A 25,199-nucleotide genomic window follows, 5' to 3' on the forward strand; every position below is an offset into this window, starting at 1 on the left:
TTAGAGAACGAGATCTCTGTTCTTTGAGAGGCTTGTCCATCTCTGGGATATGCGGAGAGCAGCTTCGATGGCATCGGCGCTAGCGCCAAGAAGACCTTTCCCCGTAAAGCCTACGAAGTAGATGCCATTCTCTCCGCTGCAGCCACTAGGGAATGGGAGTTTGGGCTTCCCTTCCGCCGAGAATAAATCAGTGTCCTACAAGCCGAAACACCATTCGATGAGACGCATCATTTTTGCTCTGGAAAGGCTAAATTTAGACGACGACATCCCTCTGTGACAATATCAGCACGCAACATTTTGTTCTGTAATATATATATATATATATATATATATATATATATATATATATATATATATATATATATATATATATATATATATATATATATATAATTCGTTGAATTTGAGCTATAAATCACAAGAAATAAATGGGTAGAAAAGAAAGACAATTTTGATGTCATGGAAGTGGAAAGAGGAGATTGCCTTGAGCCAGAATGGGACATTGGTCTTGTACCCTGTCGCAAAGACCACAGAGTCGAAAGCCATCTCCTCTCCATCGACAAACTTGGCGCCGTTGCTTGTTAGGGACCTCACTTCCTGCACAGTCTGCCATCGCAAGCAGGAAACACCAAAGTCGAATCAGAAAACGTAGAATACTGAGACGTCATCAATTTAGGGAAATGCAAAAGTTGGAAATGGTAGAAGTTTGCAAAGGCATAGAGGACTGATGGCTGCCTAGAACTGAGGACCGAGAAGTGTAGGTTTTGGATTTTAGTGCATTAAGTGCGTAGGACCAAAACAGAGGACCACCTTGATCTTTCCAGCTTTAATCAATGACAAGGCTCCAACATCCAGAACAGGGGTTTTGCCAGTCTTGTTCTTCAGCTCCAAAGGCCCCATCTTTGGCCTTTTCAGCCCATACTTCTCGGTATCTCCAATGATCATCTTGGCCATGATCAACAGGAACCTGTCCACTACTCTGGTTGGCAACCACTTCAGCAGCCTCATCGCCACACCGAATGTGGACGTCCCGAGCATCTCCCTCGGTAGAACATGCACCTGTTTATTTCCATTCGGATGCATAACCAAGCTGATGACTGATATCAAGGAAGATAAAGGATAGAGGAACGTCACAAAGGTTGTAGACAGTACTCCGCTTCTCACGGACATGAAGGGCATGGCTCCGTGCTCGCACAGGTCCACACATATCTCCATCCCAGAATTCCCACACCCTATTACCAGCACCCTCTTCCCCCGATACTCCACCCCGCTCTTGTACTCGCTTGAGTGCATCAGACTCCCCATGAACGCCTGCGCCCCTTTGATCTCTGGCACCACCGGCTCCGCATTCTCTCCTGTCGCCACCACCAGCCACGGCGAAGCGAACTCCACCACCTCCAGCTCCCTCGGCTCCGTCAAAGGTTCGCTCGAGGACGACGACGGTGACCGGCTCGACTCCGAGAGCGTGTCACACGACTGCGATGGTGAAGAGGTCTGCATGGGGGCGTCGGAGAGGTTTCGACGGATTGCCGTGACTCGCCAGAGGGACGCGGCTTCGTCGAAGCGGGCGTCGGTGACGGTGCAGCCGAAGAGCGGGCGGAGGGAGAAGTGATCGGCGTAGCGGTGCAAGTAGTCGAGAAAGTGGTCTTTGGAGGGGTACGTCGGGAGGTGGGCGGGGAATGGGAGATGAGGAAGCTGGCAGAAGGGTTTGGGGAGGTGAAGGTTGAGGCGGTCATACGTGCGGTGGCACCAGAGGTCGGCGATGCCGTCCGACCTCTCGAGGATGATGGAGGGCACCGAGAGACGGCCAAGAGAAGCGGCGACGGCGAGGCCCGAGGGTCCGGCGCCGACGATGATAGGACAACGCATGATGGAGATCCGTCGGGTTGATCTACTTGGCTGAGCGCTCGTCGGCGTGGGAGTTTGCGGAGAGGGTGTCTCACTCATGTCGACGACCTCCTTGTCGCTTGTAGTAAGGAGTTCACTCTTTGCTTTAGTTGAGGGCTTTCTAACCCCGGACTGCTGTGTGCTGCACTCGTAGCTCACAAGCGGCAACCCCCCCCACCGTTTCTACGTCTCCCTCACTCTAAGCAGGCATGCAGCAAACCAAGAGAATGGCTGGTGTTCATGCCATAAAACAACGCAACTCTCAGGCCGTGACAGAACACCTTAGAAACTCCTCTCTCTCTCTCTCTCTCTCTCTCTCCCACAGACACACATAAAACAATGGGCCACAGTGGAAGAGGAAACGAAAAGATTGTGGGAAGGAAGCTAAAGGAGAAACTATTCGCGGTTGGGTGTTAGGCCAGAAGGGGACCCTTCCAATATATAGGGGAATGAAGCGAAAGGACAACCTACGCTTTACAGGACTCTTCGCATATGCTGATAGCAGTTAAAAACTACTGCTATCAACAACCTACACCTTTTAGATATCTTAAATCTAGCTGCGTACTCATTTATTGAGGAAAAAGAAGAAAGGCCCCTTCAGCTATCGATCCGGAGGGGTATGTTCCATATCTATTTTGGTATGCGGAATATATGCTGAGGAAACACCATGAAGGACTAAGGATGAATGAGAAAGTATAGCAGAAGAGACCATGCATGAACTTATGTTTCTTATCAAGGCAGCAACCAAACGAAGAGACACATGCATGAACACTGTTCTCTGTTTTGAGCTTTCCGTGGGAGTTGGATCAGGTGCATGTGGGTTTCTGGTGTGTTTCCACCGCATGAGGCGAGCAAAAACTTCATCCGAGTGAAATATATATCTTTGGATTGAGATCTTTGATTGCCATTGGCTGACAAGAAAACGTATGCCACAATCTTATGTTAGGCCAATCCATCTCTTGAAAGCCAAAGCCGCTTCTCTTCTTTTCAGCTGAGCTTCGGTCTGTGTCTTGGAAGCCTTTCCCTTGTATAGAGTCCGGTGATACTTCAACCAAAGAGATCTGTACTTGTACTTGTCGATGAACATCCTTTCTTTCTCCATCATTTCTATTACTTCCATGGCTCGAAGGAAAAAGCCACCCCTGACAAAGCAATACAATAAGGAATCCAATAGCTCCTGATCAAACTTCATTGAGTGTGAACTCGCAATCACTTTCATTTCACCCCACAGATCTGTTACTTCCACATACTTCCCACCTATTGCAGCATAAGCAGTAACCAGAGAATGGAAAGTTTGGCCATTTGGGGTGTGTCCTAGGGCTCTCATCTTGCTCACAGCTTTCTGAGCATCATTCATCAACCTGTTCTTGCAGAAAAAATGTATCACATTGTTCCAATCATGAATGCCGCTATTGACATTCTGACTGCCCTTAATTTCTTCCAAGAGCTTTGCCATCAAACCTGCTTCGCCGTCCACTGTACAACCTTCCACCAATGTTTCAAATCTGTGATGACCGGATCTTGATATATTGGACTCCTTCATCTCCCTAAATATATGCAGTGCTCCACTTGAGTCATTATGATGTATCCGGGATTGGATTAGAGAGTTGTAGCAGCTTGACTCAAGCTGGATGCCTGCCTTGCGAACATCCCTTAGAAGTGCCAGAATTTCATCATGCTGATTCTCCTTACAATAAGCTTTAAGAAGGGATGAATAAACCAAAGAACCAACTCTAATTCCAGAAAACCTCATCTCATCCAGTAGATCATGTGCTTGCTCTAACAAACCACTAGAGATACACGCATTTATCACTTGAACGACAGCAGAGTTTTCAACAGAGACTGGAGAATCTTCCTTGCTTGCCTTGATTAGAAAAGCTGCCAATTCACAGACCTTATCAGCTTCAAGGAAAGCATTCACAAGTTTCGCATACAAATTCTCAGTAGGGTGAAGAATGCCACGTTCAGATTTAACAAGTTGAACCTGAGCCTGTATCTTCTCTGAAAGTAGCTCAAGTGATTCCTTTGCTTCAGCTTCAAGCCTTGAAAAATTCCTATCCTTGGCGAACTCAAAATATGAAGGAGCTCTGCTTTTAATCAATTTAAACTTATCCAAAGCATCCAACTTCTCATGTCCAGAGTCTCGATAAGAAATTGATTTTTTGCCAGTTTGAACAGCCTCCAGCACTGACTTTGCAGCAGCCAAAGATCGCTTTGCTTCCTTTGCTTTTCTGAGCATGTCCAAAACCATGTCCACAGCGGAATCCAGGTCCTTAAACTTCAGGTGGCAAGAAAGCAGGCAGTCATAAAACTTTTGGAAGTCCAAATCGCTAAGGTCAATTGCCTCATCAACATGCCTCTTCAGTTTCTTAATTTCATCTATATGCCCATTCTTCTCATATATTTGAGCCATCACAATCAGCAAGCTAGAATCAGGCTTCACACCAATCCGTGGCATCATTTCAAGAAGCTGCTCAGCTTTTCTAGTACTTCCAGATAGGAGGCATCCAGTCAAAGTTATGTTAAAGGCAATGGCGTTTGGCTTCATCGAAAGCAAAGGCCTGTTACTTTTTTTCCGAGGATCAACCCTGTTATCTTTGAAAAGATATCCAATCTCCATTATTAACTCGGCAGTAAGCAATGTGCCAGTTGCTGTTTGACACATGTGGCCTATGATTCCAGACCAAGCTGTTAGAGGAGGGAATGCTTCCATCTTGACCAACTTTCTCATAATATTTGATGCAAGAACAGGCAACTCTGACCTCGAAAGAATGAAAGCAAGGTAAATAAGTGGCTCTTTCTCCATCAAATCATGCTTCTTTTCTTGAAAAGCCAGTTCAACCACACTGTATGCGTTGTTTAGCCAATGGGCATGATAGCTCTCAGCAAAACTGGTGAGTAGCTTGCTTAAGACTGATTTCCTAGGGAGACCATCCATATGCACATGCTTCTCATATGCCTTCCATGCATCCTCAAATCTCTGCTCCTCAAGTGCGTGTTCTAGTTCCAAAGCTACTTGAGATGGGTCACGAGCTTGAACTAATATGGGCTCAGACACTGTAGAGAACAAGTTTGGAGAATTAGTGATGTTCCATGTCATAAACCTGAATGCCTTCATCCTGTTATGAGAGGAACCTACTAATATCCTTGTAAAATCACCAGTTATTGGAGCCTGTGACCCATCACCAGAAGTACTACTCAACTTGTAGCACAAGCCAGAAAGCGATGAAAGAAAAGCTGAGGTTGAATGTGAAGGAGAAAGATAGCTGAACTTCCTTAAAGAAATCATTTTGTCATCCAAGGAAAAGCATCCATAAACTGGAAAACTCTGCATCCAGGAGGAAATAAACATATTGGAACAGAATACCACTTCGAGCAAACCAATCAATCTATCTAAATTTCAAAACTTAAACAATGGATTAAAAGTAGTACAAGTGTATTAAGGACTTTCCAGAGATGTTTGACCAAATTAACATGTAAATTATAGTAATAACAAAACACTTGGAGCAAACAAACATCAAGATAAGTAGAATACAGATGATTTGCCTAGGGACACGAAATAACATTCATAGAAATTATACTCATTTCTTCTACAAAGCCAGCCATTACTGGGAAAATGAATTTCATAAACCGAATTGGAGTCCAAAATTTCAAACGAATTGTTGGGATTCACTTCACCATTTTGTATTTACATAATTGTAAAGTATTTGGAGCATAATAATATCAATTCTGGAAGCAGGAGTCTCAATTATTATATTATTGTGTAAATTCTAATGCAAACATGAAGTGCAACTGTGATGCAAGACAATCAAACCATAGTGCTACCACAACTCCAGAAGACAAATCAATCAATTCATTATCCTGAAACATCCCTCAATCTCGAGAGATTCTACAACCTTGCTCACGATCTGGACTCAGACAGAATTCGAGGATTTTCCGTTGAGGTGATTTTTCGAACAGTTGACATGCTGCTGACTATTAGTGAATACTTTGGCATGTACATAATGAAAACTTCATTCTCGATGCAGCCGGCGTTAGATTGGATGTTATACCGTGCAGTGATAGCCAAAAGAACAAATCTTTGCTTCTCAAGAGATATAGATCTCCAATCCAGCCAATTCAATAATTTCTGACCAACTAAAATCGAAAAGATCGCCACTTCCAAGCATGTGTTTGAAAGCATCAACATTTTTCCATCCGTTTATAAAGAAATTAAACTGAAATCAGGCAGTTTCAGATATAAATCAGGTTGTTTACCTGCTGTTTGTTTCATTCCATTGCGTCGACTGATGAATCTCCAACAATCTCTCTGAGCTAAATTGATGATCCCCTTTACAGAAGATGATAGGATAGAGAGACTGCAACACCACTAACTGACAGTGATGTTAACGATGCATACCGGGGAACTCACCACGCAGTAGCAATCTCCTGGTGGGATGGCCGAGGGCGGTGAATTAGAGGCAAGAACCTTGGCACGTTTCAGCAGCGTCGGAGGAGGAAGGATGGAGGCTTTCGGCGAGGGACAAAGAGCCGGCGGCTGCTGGAGGTCGGCAGCATCAGTCGAAGGACGAGGAAGAAGGGTTTTGGGAGACTGGTCAGGGAGGAAGACGGGTGGGGCCTCCTCCCGGGTATTGTTTTGCGTATTGAAATAGTCATAACAGCCTTTATTCTCTGTTATATGCCCTTCCCCAGCATATCGTTATAACGTCTGTTACGGAGTTCATAACGGATATTATTTCAATCAGTAGATAATTACCCTCCCTCCCGCCGATGCCTACCGCCACATGCTCCCCTCGCCCGACCCCGAGTCCCTCGCCGCCGCCGTCGAGCTCGCCGTCGCCATTCGCTCCGCCCGCCTCGGACGCGCCGCCCATGCCACCGCCGTTAAGCACCTCTCCCCTAGGCCGCTCCCGGCATTCCTCTCCAACCACCTCGTCAACATGTATTCCAAGCTCGACCTCCCCACCGCCGCCGCTACCCTCCTGTCCCTCGATCCCGATCCCTCCGTCGTCACCTGGACGGCCCTCATCTCAGGCTCTGCCCAGAATGGCCGCCCCCTCTCCGCCCTCGCCCACTTTGCCGCCATGCTCCGTGCCTCTGTCCGCCCCAACGACTTCACCTTCCCCTCCGCCTTCAAGGCCGCCGCCGCCGCCCGGAAACCCCTCATTGGCCGGCAGATCCACGCATCTTCCTTCAAGTCCGGTCTCATCGATGACGCCTTCGTGGCCTGCGGCGCCCTCGATATGTATTACAAGACGGGCCTCACGTTCGACGCTCGAATCCTTTTCGACGAGATGCCTCAGAGAAATATCGTGGCTTGGAACGCCGTGATGACCAATGCGGTGTTCGATGGACGGCCAGATGAGGCAATTAAAGCCTTCATCAAGCTACGCCTGCATGGAGGAATCCCGAACACAATCTCTCTATGCGCCTTCCTAAATGCCTGTGCCGGTGCGTCTTACTCGTCCCTTGGAAGCCAACTCCATGCTTTTATGATCCAATCTGGGTTCGACTTGGACGTGTCTGTCGGTAATGGGCTCATTGATTTTTATGGCAAATGTCATTGGGTGCACGAAGCGAGGGCGGTGTTTGATGAAATGCACATCAAGAATGACGTCTCCTGGTGCTCGATGGTTGTGGTGTATGCGCAGAATGGGGCCGAAGAGGAGGCTTTTCGGGTGTATTTGGATGCAAGGAAAGAAGGCATCCGTCCCACCGACTTTATCGTCTCCAGTGTTCTCACCACTTGTGCTGGCCTCTCAGGCCTCGACTTAGGGCGGTCATTGCATGCTGCTGCCATCAGGTCTTGCATCAATGGCAATATATTTGTTGGGAGTGCGCTTGTCGACATGTACGGGAAGTGTGGAAGTATCAGGGATGCTGAGCAAGCGTTTGAGGAGATGCCAGAGCGGAACCTCATTTCATGGAATGCTTTGATAGGAGGGTACACACAGCTCGGGAATGCACATATGGCCCTCACGGTGTTTGATGAGATGATAGGGTGTGGTGAGGTAGCACCTAGTTATGTAACTTTAGTTAACGTGATTACTGCTTGTAGTAGGGGAGGACTGACAAAGGAAGGATTAGACTTGTTTGAGACAATGAAGGAAAGGTTTGGGATCGAGCCCCGTTTGGAGCACTATGCATGTGTGGTGGACTTGCTTGGGCGTGCAGGAATGGAAGAGCGTGCCTATGAGTTTATCAAAACAATGCCCATCAGACCGTCCATCAGCATTTGGGGAGCGCTACTTGGGGCTTGCAGATTGCATGGCAAGACTGCGTTGGGGAGGATCGCTGCACATAAGTTGTTCGAGATTGACCCCCAAGACTCTGGGAACCATGTGCTGCTTTCCAACATGTTTGCTTCAGCTGGCAGGTAGGTTTCATAATCTTGCACTTCTGAAAAGTTTATTCATGTTATGCACAAAAGTGAATTGTTTTTCATTATTGATCTCTACAGGTTGAGTATCTATTAGGTTAATATTCATTTTAGTTAAGCATGAGTAGAAAGTCAAGAATCTTATGAATAGGGCTGCAGCTTGGATATAATCTAGAAAAGCCTCTGGAGCATGACTAGATGCTTTAGGCCTAGGGATGCACAGCTGTAGAAAGTGGAATAGCATTGTTCCTTGATTGCCTAAGACAATTTAAGCGTCACCAATTTTCTTTTTCACTTTGTTTCTTTCAATTTTTTTCTTATATTGTTAGATTATTGGATTGGAAAATTATTATTTGAAGTATACTTCTCTTCCAAATATTTTAATACATAGAGTTTGAAAGGCCACTTTTAGGAATCATTAAGAGTCAAATTTATCATCTCCTTATCTTTTAGCATATTGTCTGTTCTCATCACTCACTGGACTGAACCTACCAATCCACCCAAGGTAAGTCAGGTCAGGTTGGGGCTTTTTTTTTTTTTTTGGTTCTGGTCATGCTTGGGCTTCTCTATCTCAACCTGATGCTAAATGGATCAAGTTTGTCTGTGCCACTTAGAAATGGCTTAGATTTACTCCTTTAATCTTTTAGCAGGTCCTGCCTCACAACCATGTGAAAATTGAGTGCATTGTGTCATTGTAGATCTTTAAGGGCTATCGATGTTCTATAAGTTGGAAAAACTGATACGAGAAGATATTTAGTTGATTCTTTCTGGATAACCTTTACCTTGATTTGACTTTTGCCGTTTTGAATGTTTCTTGAATCATAACCCAAAGTCAACCTGAACCCAACTTGGAACTGAACAAGCAGCGCATGGGGTTGAGAAGTTCTAACTCAATTGTGGACAGGTTGTCATAAAGAGCAATTTTATGGCAACCCAAAATAAATCCAACCAAGAAGGGACACAGTCCACCTAAGTTGCCTTCACTGATTTGAGCTAGGCTCATTTATCTGTGTTGTTCGAAAATGAAATCAATGTCTTTCTACTTGTAAGAAACTTCATAGTGACAAGATAACATGTAGACCTTGCATTCTTTCTTTCTTGGCTAATAAAATTTTCCTTGTAAATGCATTATATTGAAGTTTCAGCAAACATTGTCTTCACACTTATATTTAAAATCCTTGGATCTTATTTATAGGTGGGTGGAAGCTACAGAAGTGAGAAAGGAGATGAAGGATGTTGGCATCAAGAAAGGTCCAGGATGCAGTTGGATCACCTGGAAGAATGTAGTACATGTCTTCCAAGCAAAGGACACAACCCATGAGTTGAACGACAAAATCCAAGCAATGCTGGCTAAACTGAGGGGGCAGATGCAGGCCGCTGGATATACGCCTGACACGCAGTACGCCCTCTATGATCTGGAAGAAGAAGAGAAGGAGACCGAGGTGCTCCAGCACAGTGAGAAGCTCGCGCTTGCCTTTGGTCTCATCAGCATTCCTCCTGGGATCCCCATAAGGATCACTAAAAATCTTCGAGTGTGTGGGGACTGTCACTGTGCCTTTAAGTTTATATCCGGTATTGTTGGTAGAGAGATTATTGTGAGGGATAACAATAGGTTTCATTATTTCCGAGATTATCAGTGCTCTTGTAGGGATTATTGGTGAAAGTATTGTAATGTCTGACGGATAGATAAATTAATTCATCTCTGTAATTCTAATATCTCATGTCGTTCACAGTGAATAGTTTGATCAGGATGACACCAACAACATGAACAAATTAGACCCTACCACAAAAATTGAGTCTCCTATTTTTATCAAAAGATATGCTCAATTGAAAAAAATATGATCTGTACATTTCTACCAAATTATACTTTTGGCAAATCCATCAATCTACCAGTTTTATGATGTAAAATACAGATCAGTCATAAATAAAAAAATATATGACTTGCTCATTGATTCATCATTGTTATAAGTTGCATACCATCATTAGCAATACTTTGTTTTGGATCTTGAACCACCAAAGATTTATCTAGTTTTACAAACTCTTTAACGTCCGATGATTGAAAAATGTTATGCCTAAAAAAGTTAGGATTAAGAACTCCGAAAATACAATATTGACAATTACCTGCATTTCATCTTTGTCTAATTTTTTTGAGAGTATCTTTCAACGTCATCTGTTTTGTTGGTTCTTGCAAGCAGTCAAAGATTATTTTTGTACCTTTTCTTGTTCTTGCTCAATCTGAACAAGATTAGTTTTAGAAACGAGTAGTAATAAGAGTTGATATAATACTCTTAGTCCTTTCTCTAAGTTGAACTTTGCAAAATGAATTAATACAATACCTCTTATATTTGTTTTCATTTATTATCTATCTCTTTTTCCTGTGTGTATTATTTGGGTTTGTCATCTTTAGAGTTATTTTACAGCAAAAATCAGACTTCTGATGAACAATTTTAATATACTGGTGAATGCTGTGTAAATTCTATTCAAAAATCAAACCAGTGATTATATTCTGAGAAGATGCCAAGCACTACCAGACATATCAAACACCCAACACCCTCCTGTGGGATCTATACCTATTTCCTTCACAAAATTACTCCTACAAGATCTCTTGTGGCCTTTTATGGCCCAATGCCATGATATCAACACAGCATACCTGTAAAGACAACAACAAACTTGACAGATCATGATGAATTGGTGTAGATTAATCAATTTTTTTTAGGGAAAATCTATTAATTATTTCTTCAGGAAGGCCACCGCTCATCATTTGCTGCAACTTAATTAATGACAGACTTGATCAATACTTTTTCAAAGTAAAAAACAAAAAAAAGATCTGCATCTAGTCTTTGAAGCAGAATGGTTGTGACTTCATTGAACTTAGCAGTCTTTGCTGCTAATGACACCACCATTTTCTGAAAACTACTGAACAGAACCAATGGCTTGTAGCCTTTGTTGCTGACATATTTGTTCTTTTCTGATCCAGCATTCAGTCCAAGGGAATAATGAACAGCTCAAGAGACAAAAAGATGTCGTACAGATGAAGATTGTCCCAGTTATTAGTTAAAATATCATTTTATGCCATCTTTTATTGGGTGAAATATTTTAAGCTTAGAAATTTTGTGACCCATGTTTCAGTCTTGTTAAATATCATTAATGATGGCACTGAACCCAAAAAAATGGACTACTCTTTGACGGCTGATCGTCTGGTTTTCCTAGTTCGCACCGTACCGACCTTAGACAACTCGCCGGTCATGAAAGCTTCTTGCTGTGCTCATGGTGTGTTTTCACTCCCATGTCAGACAGCAACCAGACATGTTATGATGGCCAATCCAAAGGCAACTGCTGTTCCTTAGTACAGCCATGAACACGTTGGATTGGTGCTCCGAGACTGCAAGATTCTGAAGCTCTCATCACGGAAGGCAGCCGAAGAAGATGCTCAACTACCGTGATGCTGCCAAGTGATTCGGAGACCCTCATCAAAGAATCGAAGGTCTCAGGAGGACTCACAAGATGCTGGGATGTCAAATTGCCGCAGAGAATCTTCATTTGTTGCCAGTGCCAGATCTGGAAGTTCTCGTATTTCCATTCTTCCAGTTGTTATGATAATTTTTCTGAGTGACAAGATCGAATGCTTTTACAGTAAAATAAAAATGCAAATGCCTTTGATTTACTTACTATTCTTATTGCACCATTTACTCACCCCAAACATTTCTTACCGTGAAAGCCAGTCTCATGTGATCTTGACTTCTGGAAACACCAATCCTCCACAAAAGCTTTAGATCACTCTGAGCTTAATTAGATGTAAGTAAGGGAAACAAACTGAGTTTTCATTCCTACTAATACGATCCATTCTCGATGAAAGTTGTCATTTTTCTCATGCTACTTGAACCATAAACTCGTATGACTCTGTATCTTTGTGGTGGCCATCATTTTCAGTCCGGTCTTTGCCATGATAGGTTATGGTCAGGTATACTCTCCTAAAAGCTTTTTGCCAAATCCAACTGAAGAATACTAGTAGAATGAATATACCACCTCACATTTGTGGTGTTCCATACATAGTTTGGCTAATTGGGCTCCATAATTTCTTATGTCAATACCAAGATGGTGCAATTAGCCACACGTAGATCATCTCAATCCTGCTCTTACATTTCCGAGATGGGTCATGGCATGCCCTGTTGGCCTGAGCTCGATTGATTGGGTGGGTCCCTGTGCAGCCTAGGATGTTAGATATGTTCCCACCTACCCCGTTCGATCTTATGGATTCAAGTCAAGCCCAAGTACAAGTTGATCCGATCAAACCAAACCAAAAGCACGGACGGGTTAACCGAGGCCGAGTCGTTGGTCCTGCAAAGAAGTTTGCGAAATGGCACGATTGCCCTTCCAATAACAATGAGAAGAGTTAGTTGGGTGGCATTTGTATCTTTGAACTTTACCTTGTGATCTCGGTCAAATGCCTCTTCCCGTCCCTCACGAGATCGTTGTTGGATCCACTCCCCTCGCCCTCTCAGAGAGGGGTGCACCGGCGGAAAAGGAGAGTGAGGTTAACGTTCCAAAATCGGCATTGAAAAAACGCAGCGAGAATCTAAATCGCAGCCGTCCGTCTCGACATCACGTGAGAGATCACGTGACCGGAGGCCAGCGCTGATGACCGACGGGTCTATAAGTAGCGGCCGATGGCTCTCGCCCATCCTCACCTCCGCATTGCGACCTCGAAGCGATCTCTATCCGTCTTCGACCCTCCTCGACTCCTCCTATCCCCCTCCGTGCGCTTCTGGTTGAGATCTCGCCTCATCGGTTCCGTTCCTCTCGCTTCTGATTCCTCCTGGAAGCCCTTGGACCGCCGGTTGTTCTTGTGCCTCCGAAACCCTAGGGCTTGCTTGAGATTGGTCTGCTCTCGCGGTTGGATGCTACTTTCGCGAGGGTTATGTGTGGAAATTGGTCGTTTTGTGGTAGATTGGTGACCATGAGGTCGTTGAACACGTGTTCTGATTTCTGATCAGCCCTACAAGTCCGTGATCTGAGCCCTTGACGAGTAGGGCGCAAAATAATTTCTCTCGGCGACTGAGCTTTTGGTTTCGAAGCGAGAGGATGTTTCCGATTATTGAATTGAGGACTCCAGTAATGGATTTTCATTTGGTAATTGATTCTATCGAACCCATATATTTTTAAAATTTGAAGTGAAATGTGTTACCAAAGTGTGCTTCTGACTTAGAACTAAGAGATTTTGATTATTAGGGTTAGTGCCAGTAACTTATCTGAAATCGTGAACAAAGAAAATAGAATCGTTAGATCTATGATTCTGCATGACATATAATTGAATAGTTATGAAAGATCATGTTTTCTTGACCACCATGCTAATTTCTCTGTTTTTCTGCTTCATGATATACTTGTCATTTGTGCCGTATTTTAGCATTTAATTTATTCATAAATGTTTATGGACAATAAGGATCTCTTCCCCAGGATTTGAACTTTGGTATAGATTACATAATATTACCTTGTTCATTTACAATATTCCACCAATTGTTGTCCCTTTTTATGATTTAGTAATCTAATGGAAGAATTGTTTGAGACCACATATTGTGTTATTTTTTCAATTGGCGATAAGGTGTGACTTCCTTAGACTCTATTACCTTATTCATTTGCCTAATTTATTCATGTACTTTGTTTCATCATATTTAAAATTTGGACTTATCTAATTCTCTTGTACCTTATTTTCAGAAGATTTATACAGGAAATAAGTTTTTCACAGTAAATCTCCACAAATTGTGAAACAGGATATCAACAAGGATTTCCAAATGATGCTGTTCATATAGAACCTTGTTCAATCAGTTTTTTATGTTGGTACACATGAAATGGGGTGCCGTGGAAGACCTGTTTTTGATCTTAATGAACTTCCGACGGAAGAGGAAGGCGATAATGATAACCCTATAATTTCCCAGCCCCAAAAGTCTCTTCCAGTTGGCAATTTGAACAGCTCAAATCTGTTTCTATCATCAGAAGGGTGTCAAAGAATACTGAATAACCATGCTTTCACACATGCATCAATTGGTTCTGGTTTTCAACCTTTTGTTAGGAAAAAGGATTTGCCAAAAGCGGAATGTCCGAAACAATTAGATGGTGAATCAAGCGTTAACCAAATGCTGACATCTGTAACTGCAAGTCTTGAGGATGATAACAAAGCTAGCAAGTTGGTGTCATCGGGTGATCAGGATGGCCAAACAGCTGAAAGAGAAGAAGGTGAATGGTCTGATATGGGTGGCAATCCAGATGAAATCGTAAGCTTTTCTACCAACAAGCAAAAGGTACCTGACTCTGAAGCTGCAGAGAAGCAGATTGTGAATGAAGAAAGTGAACCTGACTGTATTAGAGCTGACGAGAATAGCCACAATGATTCTAGTTATATTGGGAATAGCGATAATGAAGTTGGTGAATCTTTTAAAGATCTGAAAGAAAATGATTCTTTGGGCTCAAAGAGCCACAAAGTTTCAGATTGTGACTCCAGAGTAGAAGTACTTGCTGATGGCTTGGGGGAATCTTCAATTTCAAAGAACAAAGAAATTAGAGGAGTTGAAGCCAGTCATGCTCTGAGATTTGTCAGTAATCCTGTTAAGAGGCCCAAACTTGATGAGCACAAGGAGGCTATGTTAGGAAAGAAAAGGGCCAGACAAACTGTCTTTATAAACATGGAAGAAGCTAAGCAGGCAAGTTCTGTGAAAACTGCAACACCTAGGCGACAGACTTCTTTTTCAGCAACTGTTGTTACACGTACTGCTAAAGATACGTTTCGTGCTGCCACATCCTCTATTGACCGGATTGCTGAGAGACAAAATCAGATGATAACCAAAGAACAAAAGCAATCTAATATCCTGGATGCTGAAGGTGGTTTTCCTATTGAATCAGTTGATAAAAAAACAGAAACAAATGGTGATTTAAATTCAGGAGGTTTATCTAGGTCTAAAAAGATGAACCACAATGGTTCTGCTTTGGATATATACCCACCACCAATTCCTAGGCAGGGTCCACGTAAGCAGCCTGTTGACACCAGACAATTTAAAAGTCTCCCTTTTTTGGGGCAAAGTGTCGCAGATCAAAAAGTGGGAACCAAAAAAATCGCTTCTTCAAAGAGGCCTACTTCGTCCAATTTACAGAACCTGGATACATCAGTAGAACGGCTTCTTAGAGAGGTGACGAATGAGAAATTTTGGCATCATCCAGGTTTGTCACATTCTTTGCTCATCTACAGTGCTCACTATTTTTCTTCCTTTGCTTTTAGTTGTAGCTCCAGATTCCGGGCAGAGAATGATATGAGATGCTCTGTTACTTATATGAGTTGCAACTGATATATATGAAAATAATGTTGGGGAATTTTAGGATTTTTAGGACTATATAGGCTAAATATCTCAACATTAGAGTTGTTTGATACAACTGAATTTGCTTTTTTATTAAGATTACAACTCAGCCATGAATGATGACTGAAACTTAAGATTGGAAAGTTGATGCTTGATGGTGGAAGATGGATTTCATTGTAATTAATTGTACTGTCAGTAGTGGAATTTAAAAGTATCTCCTTGATAACTGACATTCAGGATGTTCATTATATCTATTTCGGAAGTATCTGCTAGTCAAGTTAGGTGAAATAAATATTATCAATCAGTCGCTTGACATCACCAGTATGCAAAATATGCATTACATAACCTCATGAGGGCCATTCTTATGAAAAAAATTAGACAGATTGTTTGGTAGGATTGGGTTTTGGGATGTCTTGGATCTGAAGTTGATTATTCTCTATGTGATACAGAGATCAATTTATGTTCTATTATGTATGTAAATTGCTGGTTAAGTTGTATTACTCTTCGTATGTATTATTGACCATTTGCCGCATATTTTACATGCCAAAGTTATTGTATGCGATCTTATGTAAGCATGGCAACCATGTCATCAGTTATTAGTTTTATGAATTTGTCTTCTTATTCTGTCCATCCTAGTCCTTATGAAGCAGTTGTTTGGTAACTTGGTTATAGATCTTGAGAGTAACAAATATATGGTTGGAAATATCTGATCTTGTGCAGAAGAGGCAGAGCTACAGCGTGTGCCTGAACATTTTGAGTCTGTCGAGGAGTATGTGAAGGTTTTTGAGCCTTTGCTTTTTGAGGAATGTCGAGCACAACTGTACAGCACCTTTGAGGAGCTTCAGGAGACTACAACAAGGGATGCACATATAATGATTCGTGTTAAGAATGTTGAAAGACGAGAAAGAGGTATTCATATGACATACTTATATTATTATTTTTTAACAATTTATGACCAAGTTGTTTTGTTTCTCCAATCTTCTTTGATAGACGCAGTCTGGGTCAAGCCAATACAAAGTACAACAAATTTAATTTGATTTTTATAGTTAGCAGATAGTTTCGTTTGTAACTTTTTATGGACTTGTTGTAGTGTAGAAAGTCAATGAATTTAACTTAAAATGATTAGTCCTTGATGTTATGCATGACAACCTTTTTTCTGTGTGCATAATAAGGACATAGGTCACAAGGTCTTGATCATCCTAGACCTATATAGTGTGTGAGATCCATTCAAACTTGTGGAAAGCCCAACAGAGTCTACAACGGGAACCAGTCACCATAAAGGTGAGAAATTGTGCTGCTTTTATTGAGTGGGCATTGACCAAAGACCTAGTACATGCAGATATGAAATAAATTGATACTGTTTATGTATATAGGTTAGTTTTACCTGAATTTTACTTATTCAGGTCTGAATCACATGTTAACTGATATCTTTTGTGTTGATTTTCTTAGACATTCATTGGTATGCATCAAACTTGCTGAGTTGGAGTCATATGACATGTCTGGTGGGAAGGAAATTTAGAGGAAGAAGTGATGCCAGATAGGGGGGCATCACCAAGATGTGGGGTTATAGAGGGGAGCATGGGAAGGAGCCTAAGATTTCGGACAAGGTGGCAGAAACTAGGAGGTTCCCTTGCATTCTTTTATTGTAAAGAAGTAGAGAAAAGAACAGTGGTGAGAGAAAAAAAGGAAAATAATGATATAGTATATAATATATAAGGTAAGCATGTTCGGTTTCATGAGATATTGTTTGTAATTTTGAATGTTTTGTGATTTCCACATCAGACATTTGGATACACATCCTTCATCCATAACTAGTTCTCATTTGTGGCCATGCAGCACTGTTTTAGGCTCTTCATCTGTTCATATCCATTCCTTCTATCTTTTTCAATCCTGATAAAGCTTTGATGACTTGATTATTAGCAGTCAATTTGATATTTTAATTGCAGGAAAATACTGTGCATCATGTAAACATTTTTCTTGCAGGACAATATATAGGCAATTTTTGTTTTTTCTAATATAACACTGGGTTCTTCTTTAATTTTGACATACTCAAAAGTGTTTGTAAATGTGAAAATTTAAGAGAAAATTGCAATATAACTGAAATTTTATAATCCTTGTCCTATTTTGACGTTCTCCTTCCACTGCAATTGCTTTCTCTACATGCCCTTTTCTCCGCATTGTATCGATGTGTTATATTGTCAGTGCCTCATTAATCCTGTAATGCTGTAAGCACCTCTGAAGTTTTATTTCACTTAGTCCTTCTGTGCAATTAATTTATCAGTGTCAGAATGTTCAGATTTTTCACTCTATGTTGCACTGATCTTCTTTTGTTGATGTAATTTACTGGTCAGCATCTTGCTTTTTTGTCCTTCTGTAACTTCCTTCATTATTAGGCGATGAGTTTCATTGAGTTCTTTTGTAAAATTTTTTACAGTGTTATACCCTGTTCTAGTTCTTTGTTAGGAATTGATAGATAATTACGTTTTCTGCAACAAGGTAATTAGCATGCGCCAATCATTGGTGAAAGAACTTTGTGATAAAAATATCTCATCTTTTTCTGTGTTGTCATGCTTGTGCTTTCTTTTTCTTGCCGAAGTAGCTGGGCGGCGAGAGTTCAAATGTTTACTTAAGGACCAACTGCCATTAATTTACTGAAGAAACAGAAATTACATCATTGAGCATAACACCCCAATCAAAATGCTCTCCCCAAGATGTATCAGTCTTAAGAGTCTTTAAATTTGCTAGCTTGTGAGCTATAAAGTTAATTCTCCTACTGAAAATATGCTTAAAATAGAACATATTGTCCCCTTTGGGCCAATTTCAAAATGTCCTTGTGCAAAGCCCTAAGTTACCTTGGCACCTGTGCTTTTTCATGTACAGAATTGATCCATTCCAATGAACAAGAACAACTAGTCCATCCTCCTTGTAAATTGCTTTCCTCTCCACCTCCTTAGGCTCATTTGCTCCACAACTAGTCCATCCTGCTGCCTTCACATCCCCATTAGAATCTTTGACCACATCCTGTTGCTGCAACAAAAGAATCTGGATTAGACGTGCCATCAGACTTAATGATAGGAGTAATAATTACCAAGAGCAATATGTTGGTTGGTGATATTATTCCCCTCAGAATTCTGGGTGGTTTAGAGGAAATCAACAGTGGAAGCAATCACTTTCATCCATATATGATCCAACATTTTGATGATGGTTTGGGAGAATTAAGTACTAAGGATTGGATGAGGTGACAACTTGGAATTTAATATCTTTATTTTTGCTCATATTTTTAGGGGAGGATTTAAGTTTGAAACTAAGCTTATGGTAGACCTTCCATAGCACCAGATTGTACACTCTAATTTTTTTATTTAAAGTATTGGAGATTTCACATTTCTGTTATTTAGCCACATAGCAAATTTCATGTTTTAATCTTTTCAGATGTGATCTGTTTGCTGATCTTTAGTCTTTCTAGGTCATGGTTGCTGATTAAATTTCTTTATTTTACATGGTTATAGGTTGGTTCTTATTTTGTCATTTTTGGGGAAAGCTTTGTCTTTTCGCTTCCATGCTTTGTATGGTTGTTCTGATCTTTTAGTTTTCACGTTGTTCAATAACATAAGATAAATATTGATAAGAAAATATCATTCCTCAGGAAGATTGAAATGGTATAACCTAGTATGTTGAGGTTCAATTTAGTCATTAGATGATTCACAAGAAGCTTACTTGATTGTTGGCAGCAGTGTCCGTAATTCTCTTAATTTTTCGGAACATTGGATATGAGCTTAACCAGGGAAGAAAGACATGCTGCGTACAATTGGTGCAAAAAGGACTTGTATCCTTTGCCATGGAAGGTTAATGGTTAGTTGGGGTATTTTATGCCGCATGTCAAAAGAAAAATGCTAAGTGAAGTTTTCTTTCCCCTCATTGCTTATTTGCTGGTAATGTTATGCTCCAGAGTTGATTACTCATCCATCCTTTTGTGGGTAAAGGAATTAGATTGAGCCTTGACATTCTGTAGGATGTAGAACTTGCTTGGTAGGTAATATACCTGTTTTATTTTTTACACAGGTCAATCTATCAAGTAGTCTGTGGAAGTGTTTATTCTGCAAGGGAATAATACTTGCTGTCAAAGTGGCTGGCTGAGTAGTATTTCTTCCTTCTAGAGTCTTGACTGGCACATTAATGCTTAATATTTTGCTTCCCATTTCTTGCTGTTACTGGGCAAGACATTAGTTCCACTTAATTGATTTATATAATTTGTTTTAACGTTTCAAATTTCGGTCTGATATTGGTTCACACCTTGTCAGACCATTATTGTACCAGTGCACTTGGTTGTACCGATCTATACCATCTGATTACTGACTGTTATCGAGATAGATGGTCTAGTACCAATCTTTGGCTGGACCAGTAGATTATGATTACTAGTCAAACCAGTCCAACCTGTATTTGAAACTTTTTGTGCATATGTCATTTATTATTAATATTGCCAATAGACACTTATTTAAGGTATCTGCTGAGCTATGTGCAGCAAGATATGATTGCTGTAGGTTCATTTAATTGACTTGTTAATGTCATTTTATATATTCGTATTCAGGCTGGTATGATGTCATAGTTCTTCCAGCTCATGAATGCAAGTGGAATTTCAAGGAAGGTGATGTTGCAGTTTTGTCATATCCAAGGCCTGGTACAGGTTTGAATTTACCCTTCAATTTTCCTTTTTGTGAATTATATGTTAACTATTATGCATGAGGTTACATGTAGTTTATCTGTTGGTTAATATTTTGATATTGAAAAGGAAAATGATATATTGTAATTATTTTAGTTATAATGTTCTATCATAATTCATAAGCCTTACTTTAATTTCTCATCCTTTTGGAAGCAGCTAGATCTAGTAGGAGAAATAGTTCTGCTGCAAATGAAGATGTTGAACATGAAGTTACTGGACGTGTTCTGGGTACTGTTAGGCGACATATTCCTATTGACACACGTGATCCACCTGGAGCAATTCTTCATTTTTATGTCGGGGATTTATATGACTCTAGTAGGTAATATCCATCTTTAATTTCCCCCTTTTTTTGAGATGCACACGTATACCTTCTAGAATCAACACTTGATTGATGTTCTGTGAAACTTCTACAAGTTGAATAACTGATTATCGAAGAGTTAAAATGGTCGTAGTAATATAGGTGTAGGCTTGGATAAATTTGCGCTAAACTTGTTGGTGCTAAGTAGACTAGCTTACTCTCTAACTAGTGAGCTGTACACACATAGATGCTTAACCATTCCTGTTAAGCGGGAGATACTGATGATGTTTGTTCTTGTTTCCTTGGCAGCAAGATAGATGATGAACACGTTCTTAGGAAACTTCAACCCAAGACTACTTGGTATCTAACCATCCTTGGATCCCTTGCAACTACTCAGCGTGAATACATTGCTTTGCATGCGTTTCGCCGTCTTAACTTACAGGTGACATATCATAATCTTGTGACATCAAGAATTTAAACATGCATTTCTAGTCTGCTCATAATGATATGGTCAATGTATACAGATGCAAACTGCAATCTTGATGCCTAGTCCAGAACATTTTCCCAAGTATGACGAGCAGCCTCCTGCTATGCCTGATTGTTTTACTCAAAATTTTGTTGATCATCTGCATAGGACATTTAATGGTCCACAGTTAGCTGCAATCCAGTGGGCTGCTATGCACACTGCTGCAGGTACAAATAGTGGGTTGACAAAAAGGCAAGATCCTTGGCCTTTTACGCTCGTTCAAGGCCCACCTGGAACTGGGAAAACACATACCGTTTGGGGAATGCTAAACGTCATCCATCTTGTCCAATATCAGCACTACTACACCGCACTGCTTAAGAAACTTGCTCCAGAAAGTTACAAGCAAACAACTGAGAGCAACTCTGAGATTGTTAGTACAGGATCAATAGATGAAGTCTTACAGAGTATGGACCAGAGTCTCTTACGCACTCTCCCAAAACTTTGCCCTAAACCGAGAATGCTTGTCTGTGCTCCATCAAATGCTGCGACAGATGAGTTGCTAGCACGTGTTCTTGGTCGTGGTTTCATTGATGGAGAGATGAAGGTCTATCGTCCTGACGTTGCTCGTGTTGGAGTAGATTCACAAACCCGAGCTGCACAGGCAGTTTCTGTTGAGCGAAGAACTGAGCAGCTTTTGTTGAAAGGCCGTGAAGAAGTACTTCGTTGGTTGCATGAGTTGAAAGTTCGTGAATGCCATTTTGTACAGCAAATATCAAGTTTGCAGAGGGAATTGAGTGTTGCAGCTGCTGCAGGACGATCACAAGGAACTGTTGGTGTTGATCCTGATGTCCTTACCGCTCGGGACCAAAGCCGTGATGTGTTGCTCCAGAACCTTGCTGCAGTTGTAGAAAGCAGGGACAAAAATTTGGTTGAGATGTCCCGTCTCCTTGTTTTGGAAAGCAGGTTCCGGCCTGGAAGTAACTTTAATTTGGAAGATGCTCGAGCCAGCCTTGAAGCAAGTTTTGCCAATGAGGCTGAAATTGTATTCACAACCGTGTCGAGCAGTGGTCGCAAAATATTCTCTCGTCTCACTCATGGATTTGATATGGTTGTTATTGATGAGGCTGCCCAAGCTAGTGAAGTTGCAGTCCTTCCACCGCTCTCACTCGGTGCAGCAAGATGTGTTTTGGTTGGTGATCCACAGCAACTTCCTGCAACTGTTATAAGTAAAGCTGCTGGAACTTTGCTTTATAGCAGAAGCCTTTTTGAGAGATTTCAGCAAGGTGGATGCCCAACGTTGTTATTGTCTGTACAGTACAGGATGCATCCTCAAATTCGTGATTTCCCTTCACGATATTTCTATCAAGGACGTCTGACCGACAGTGATAGTGTTGTAAATTTAGCTGATGAAGTGTATTATAGAGACCAGTTATTGCGGCCTTATATTTTCTATGATATTGTGCATGGACGGGAATCCCACAGGGGTGGATCTGTCTCATACCAGAATGTTCATGAAGCACAGTTTTCTTTGCGCTTGTATGAGCATCTTCAGAAGTTTGTGAAAGCAAATGGTGGGAAAAAGGTCTCTGTTGGGATAATTACGCCATATAAATTGCAGTTAAAGTGTCTGCAACGAGAATTTGAGGAGGTTCTTAACTCAGAGGAAGGAAAGGATATTTACATTAATACAGTAGATGCATTCCAGGGTCAGGAACGTGATGTGATTATCATGTCGTGTGTGCGTGCCTCAAACCATGGGGTGGGATTTGTTGCTGATATTCGTCGCATGAATGTTGCTCTTACTCGAGCTAGAAGGGCATTATGGGTAAGCTTTCTTTCATGGACACCCTATTACTTGATGCTTGAAGTTTTCCTGGAAAGTCTTAAATTAATGATGTTGTATGATCAAATTGACTGTAGGTGGTTGGCAATGCCAATGCTCTCGTGCAGTCAGAAGACTGGGCTGCTTTGATTGCTGATGCTAAATCACGAAAATGTTTTGTTGATATGGAAAAAATCCCCAAGGAATTCCTGGTACTGAAGGGGCCTACTTCATCTCCTGCAAGAGATTCATTGAATAACATCAGGGGTTCACGAACTGGTGGACAAAGACAACGGCATCTGGATGTGCTTTCAGAAACCAAGTCTGGGGCACTATCCGAAGATGAAGACAAGACGAACTCTTTTCTGCCAAGAAATGGTAGTTGTAGGAATTTGAAGTCAAATGAGAGTCCTTCAGAGGATCTGGGACATTCAAGTGAAAGATCTCGAGATGCTTCTCAGTATGGCATTACTAAGAGGCAAAATTCTTACGGGGCTTCAAGAAGAGTGATATAACATGAAACTGATACATGCAGGCGGTGCTATTTGGGTCTATTGAATGGATTCATGTCAACTGGAAGTAAGGCCAGGGAGCTTTCTCTGTCAAAGGTGTAGAAGGTTTTCGTTCCAATTTCTTTTGACAAGAAAGATTCTTGGGGGTGCTGGTATGCCTGATCATTGGGGTTGATGTGCCGGAAACATGTGCTCGACCATTGGAAGAAGGCAAGCAGAAGGATTAATTTGGAGGATGAGAGCACCCGGTGGGAAGTTGGAACAGGCATGATGCCTGAGCCTGGGGATGATTTGGATAAGCGGACATCAGGTGAAGAATTTGTATCTTGACGTTGAAGTTCAAGCTTCAACACTACAGGCAAGAAAATGTTTGGAAGAGTCTTGCACTAAGACCAGACCTTATGGTGCTAGTTGAAGTGCTCCAACAAGTCAGGAAGCTGGGGATGATGTGGTTGAGAGCAGGTCATCATTCCTGCAGGCTTATGGTGCAGGTCCATGGGCGGAAGACCCTGAAAGCTTTGTAACACTGGCAGTTTGTGCATATCAAAATTTGCTGCAGAATTAAATTCCGTTACCGTGCACTAGAATATGCTTTAGATACAGGCCATCTTTCCATGTTGAAATGGATGTACAAGTGCATCTGAGTCAAGGGACCCATGCACTACAAAATTGGCTGGGGAACGCTAGCATCCGAAGGGTGAGCCCGGATGAGTTGGCCTCAGAGAATGGAGTCTTAGCATTCTTTTGGTCTATCTTGGATCATACAGGCTATTTTGAGGCCACCCTTCTTTTGGAAGTTACAGTAAGATTAATAGAAAATTATTTGGCCAACTTTTCCTTTTGGGTTTTGCAGAACAAGTTTAGTAATTTAATGTTTTATCAGTGAGGCCAATTCTCGGTTGGCTTTCTAATCAGAATGACCCTTCTGGAAATCCTTGGGAAATGTACAGTTATATCACAGAAATCATGGAAATTGAATCGGCTCTATGATGAGCAGTGGTCAACTGTTTTTGTTTGCTATATGAGCGAGTATATTCCAGAAGGATGGGCATATGGACTCCTCTGATCGATTTTAACGTTCTAGAAGTATTTTAGGAACTTATTTATAGATTTGATCACTTTTCATTTGATTTTTGATTTTGATAGGATAATTTTGTTGTTAAGAAATCTCATCGTCATAAATTATAAATAATTATAAATTTATAATTATAAATTTATTGATAATAATTATAAATTTATATGCACAAATAAATATTAATTATATGTTTTATTTCAAAAATAATTATAAAAAATATTTATTAAATTATTTCATAATTTTGGAAATCATTTTGGGATCTAATCTTTATCATTGATATAATTATGTTAATATTTTATAATTTAAATTATAATAATATATTCTTAAAATATTAATAAGATCGTGATAATCTTATCTCAATAATATCTATTTTATTTTATAATTTAGAAAAACATGAACTTTATTATTGATAGAATCATTATGAAATATTATTATAAATTTTATAATTTAAGATATTATAATATAATATTAAAATATTAAGTAGATCATGATAAATCATATCATGGTTGAAAATAATTTAAAATCCTTTAATCATGATCTCGATTTTTTTTTTTTTATAATAATTCATTCTAGAGAGATTTTTCGTATGGATATAAAGCTCGATGTCATAAATTAAAGGTATCAAAAGTATGACTCACTAAATTTTTATTGATAACGATTATAAATTTATATACATAAATAAAAATATAAAAATATAATA

The 25,199-nt window shown here is 40.8% G+C and overlaps 4 protein-coding genes across 7 annotated transcripts; 2 read left to right on the forward strand and 2 right to left on the reverse strand.

Moving 5' to 3' along the window:
- On the reverse strand, nt 1–1,869 carry LOC135609309 (indole-3-pyruvate monooxygenase YUCCA8-like). Its single transcript, XM_065102417.1, has 5 exons — nt 1,531–1,869; nt 1,153–1,455; nt 811–1,059; nt 483–606; nt 1–197 (listed from the first exon to the last, which is right to left on the reverse strand). The coding sequence occupies exons 1-5, from the start codon at nt 1,867–1,869 to the stop codon at nt 1–3; spliced, it is 1,212 nt and encodes a 403-aa protein (XP_064958489.1).
- A 729-nt stretch (nt 1,870–2,598) lies between these two features.
- On the reverse strand, nt 2,599–6,509 carry LOC135609456 (pentatricopeptide repeat-containing protein At1g03100, mitochondrial-like). Its single transcript, XM_065102750.1, has 2 exons — nt 6,145–6,509; nt 2,599–5,215 (listed from the first exon to the last, which is right to left on the reverse strand). The coding sequence occupies exon 2, from the start codon at nt 5,174–5,176 to the stop codon at nt 2,825–2,827; it is 2,352 nt and encodes a 783-aa protein (XP_064958822.1). The 5' UTR covers nt 5,177–5,215; nt 6,145–6,509; the 3' UTR covers nt 2,599–2,824.
- Nucleotides 6,510–6,626: 117 nt separating this feature from the next.
- LOC103980203 (pentatricopeptide repeat-containing protein At4g14850) lies at nt 6,627–9,982 on the forward strand. Its single transcript, XM_009396519.3, has 2 exons — nt 6,627–8,263; nt 9,462–9,982. The coding sequence occupies exons 1-2, from the start codon at nt 6,672–6,674 to the stop codon at nt 9,925–9,927; spliced, it is 2,058 nt and encodes a 685-aa protein (XP_009394794.2). The 5' UTR covers nt 6,627–6,671; the 3' UTR covers nt 9,928–9,982.
- Nucleotides 9,983–12,950: 2,968 nt separating this feature from the next.
- Nucleotides 12,951–24,444, forward strand: LOC135609461 (helicase SEN1-like). 4 transcript variants are annotated; one of them, XM_065102767.1, is made up of 8 exons: nt 12,951–13,396; nt 13,979–15,475; nt 16,330–16,518; nt 20,195–20,290; nt 20,483–20,645; nt 20,934–21,066; nt 21,149–22,915; nt 23,011–24,444. In XM_065102767.1, exons 2-8 carry the CDS (start codon nt 14,113–14,115, stop codon nt 23,425–23,427), a joined length of 4,128 nt encoding a protein of 1,375 aa, XP_064958839.1. In that variant the 5' UTR covers nt 12,951–13,396; nt 13,979–14,112; the 3' UTR covers nt 23,428–24,444. The 4 variants fall into 4 exon arrangements, with proteins under 4 accessions (XP_064958839.1, XP_064958836.1, XP_064958837.1 ...); XM_065102764.1 differs by having other exon boundaries at nt 12,964–13,396; nt 20,480–20,645; XM_065102765.1 differs by having other exon boundaries at nt 12,964–13,396; nt 13,982–15,475; nt 20,480–20,645.
- Nucleotides 24,445–25,199: the final 755 nt, after the last annotated feature.

The sequence above is a fragment of the Musa acuminata genome, chromosome BXJ2-4 (genome assembly GCF_036884655.1).
Source record: "Musa acuminata AAA Group cultivar baxijiao chromosome BXJ2-4, Cavendish_Baxijiao_AAA, whole genome shotgun sequence".
Classification (NCBI taxonomy): Eukaryota; Viridiplantae; Streptophyta; class Magnoliopsida; order Zingiberales; family Musaceae; genus Musa; species Musa acuminata.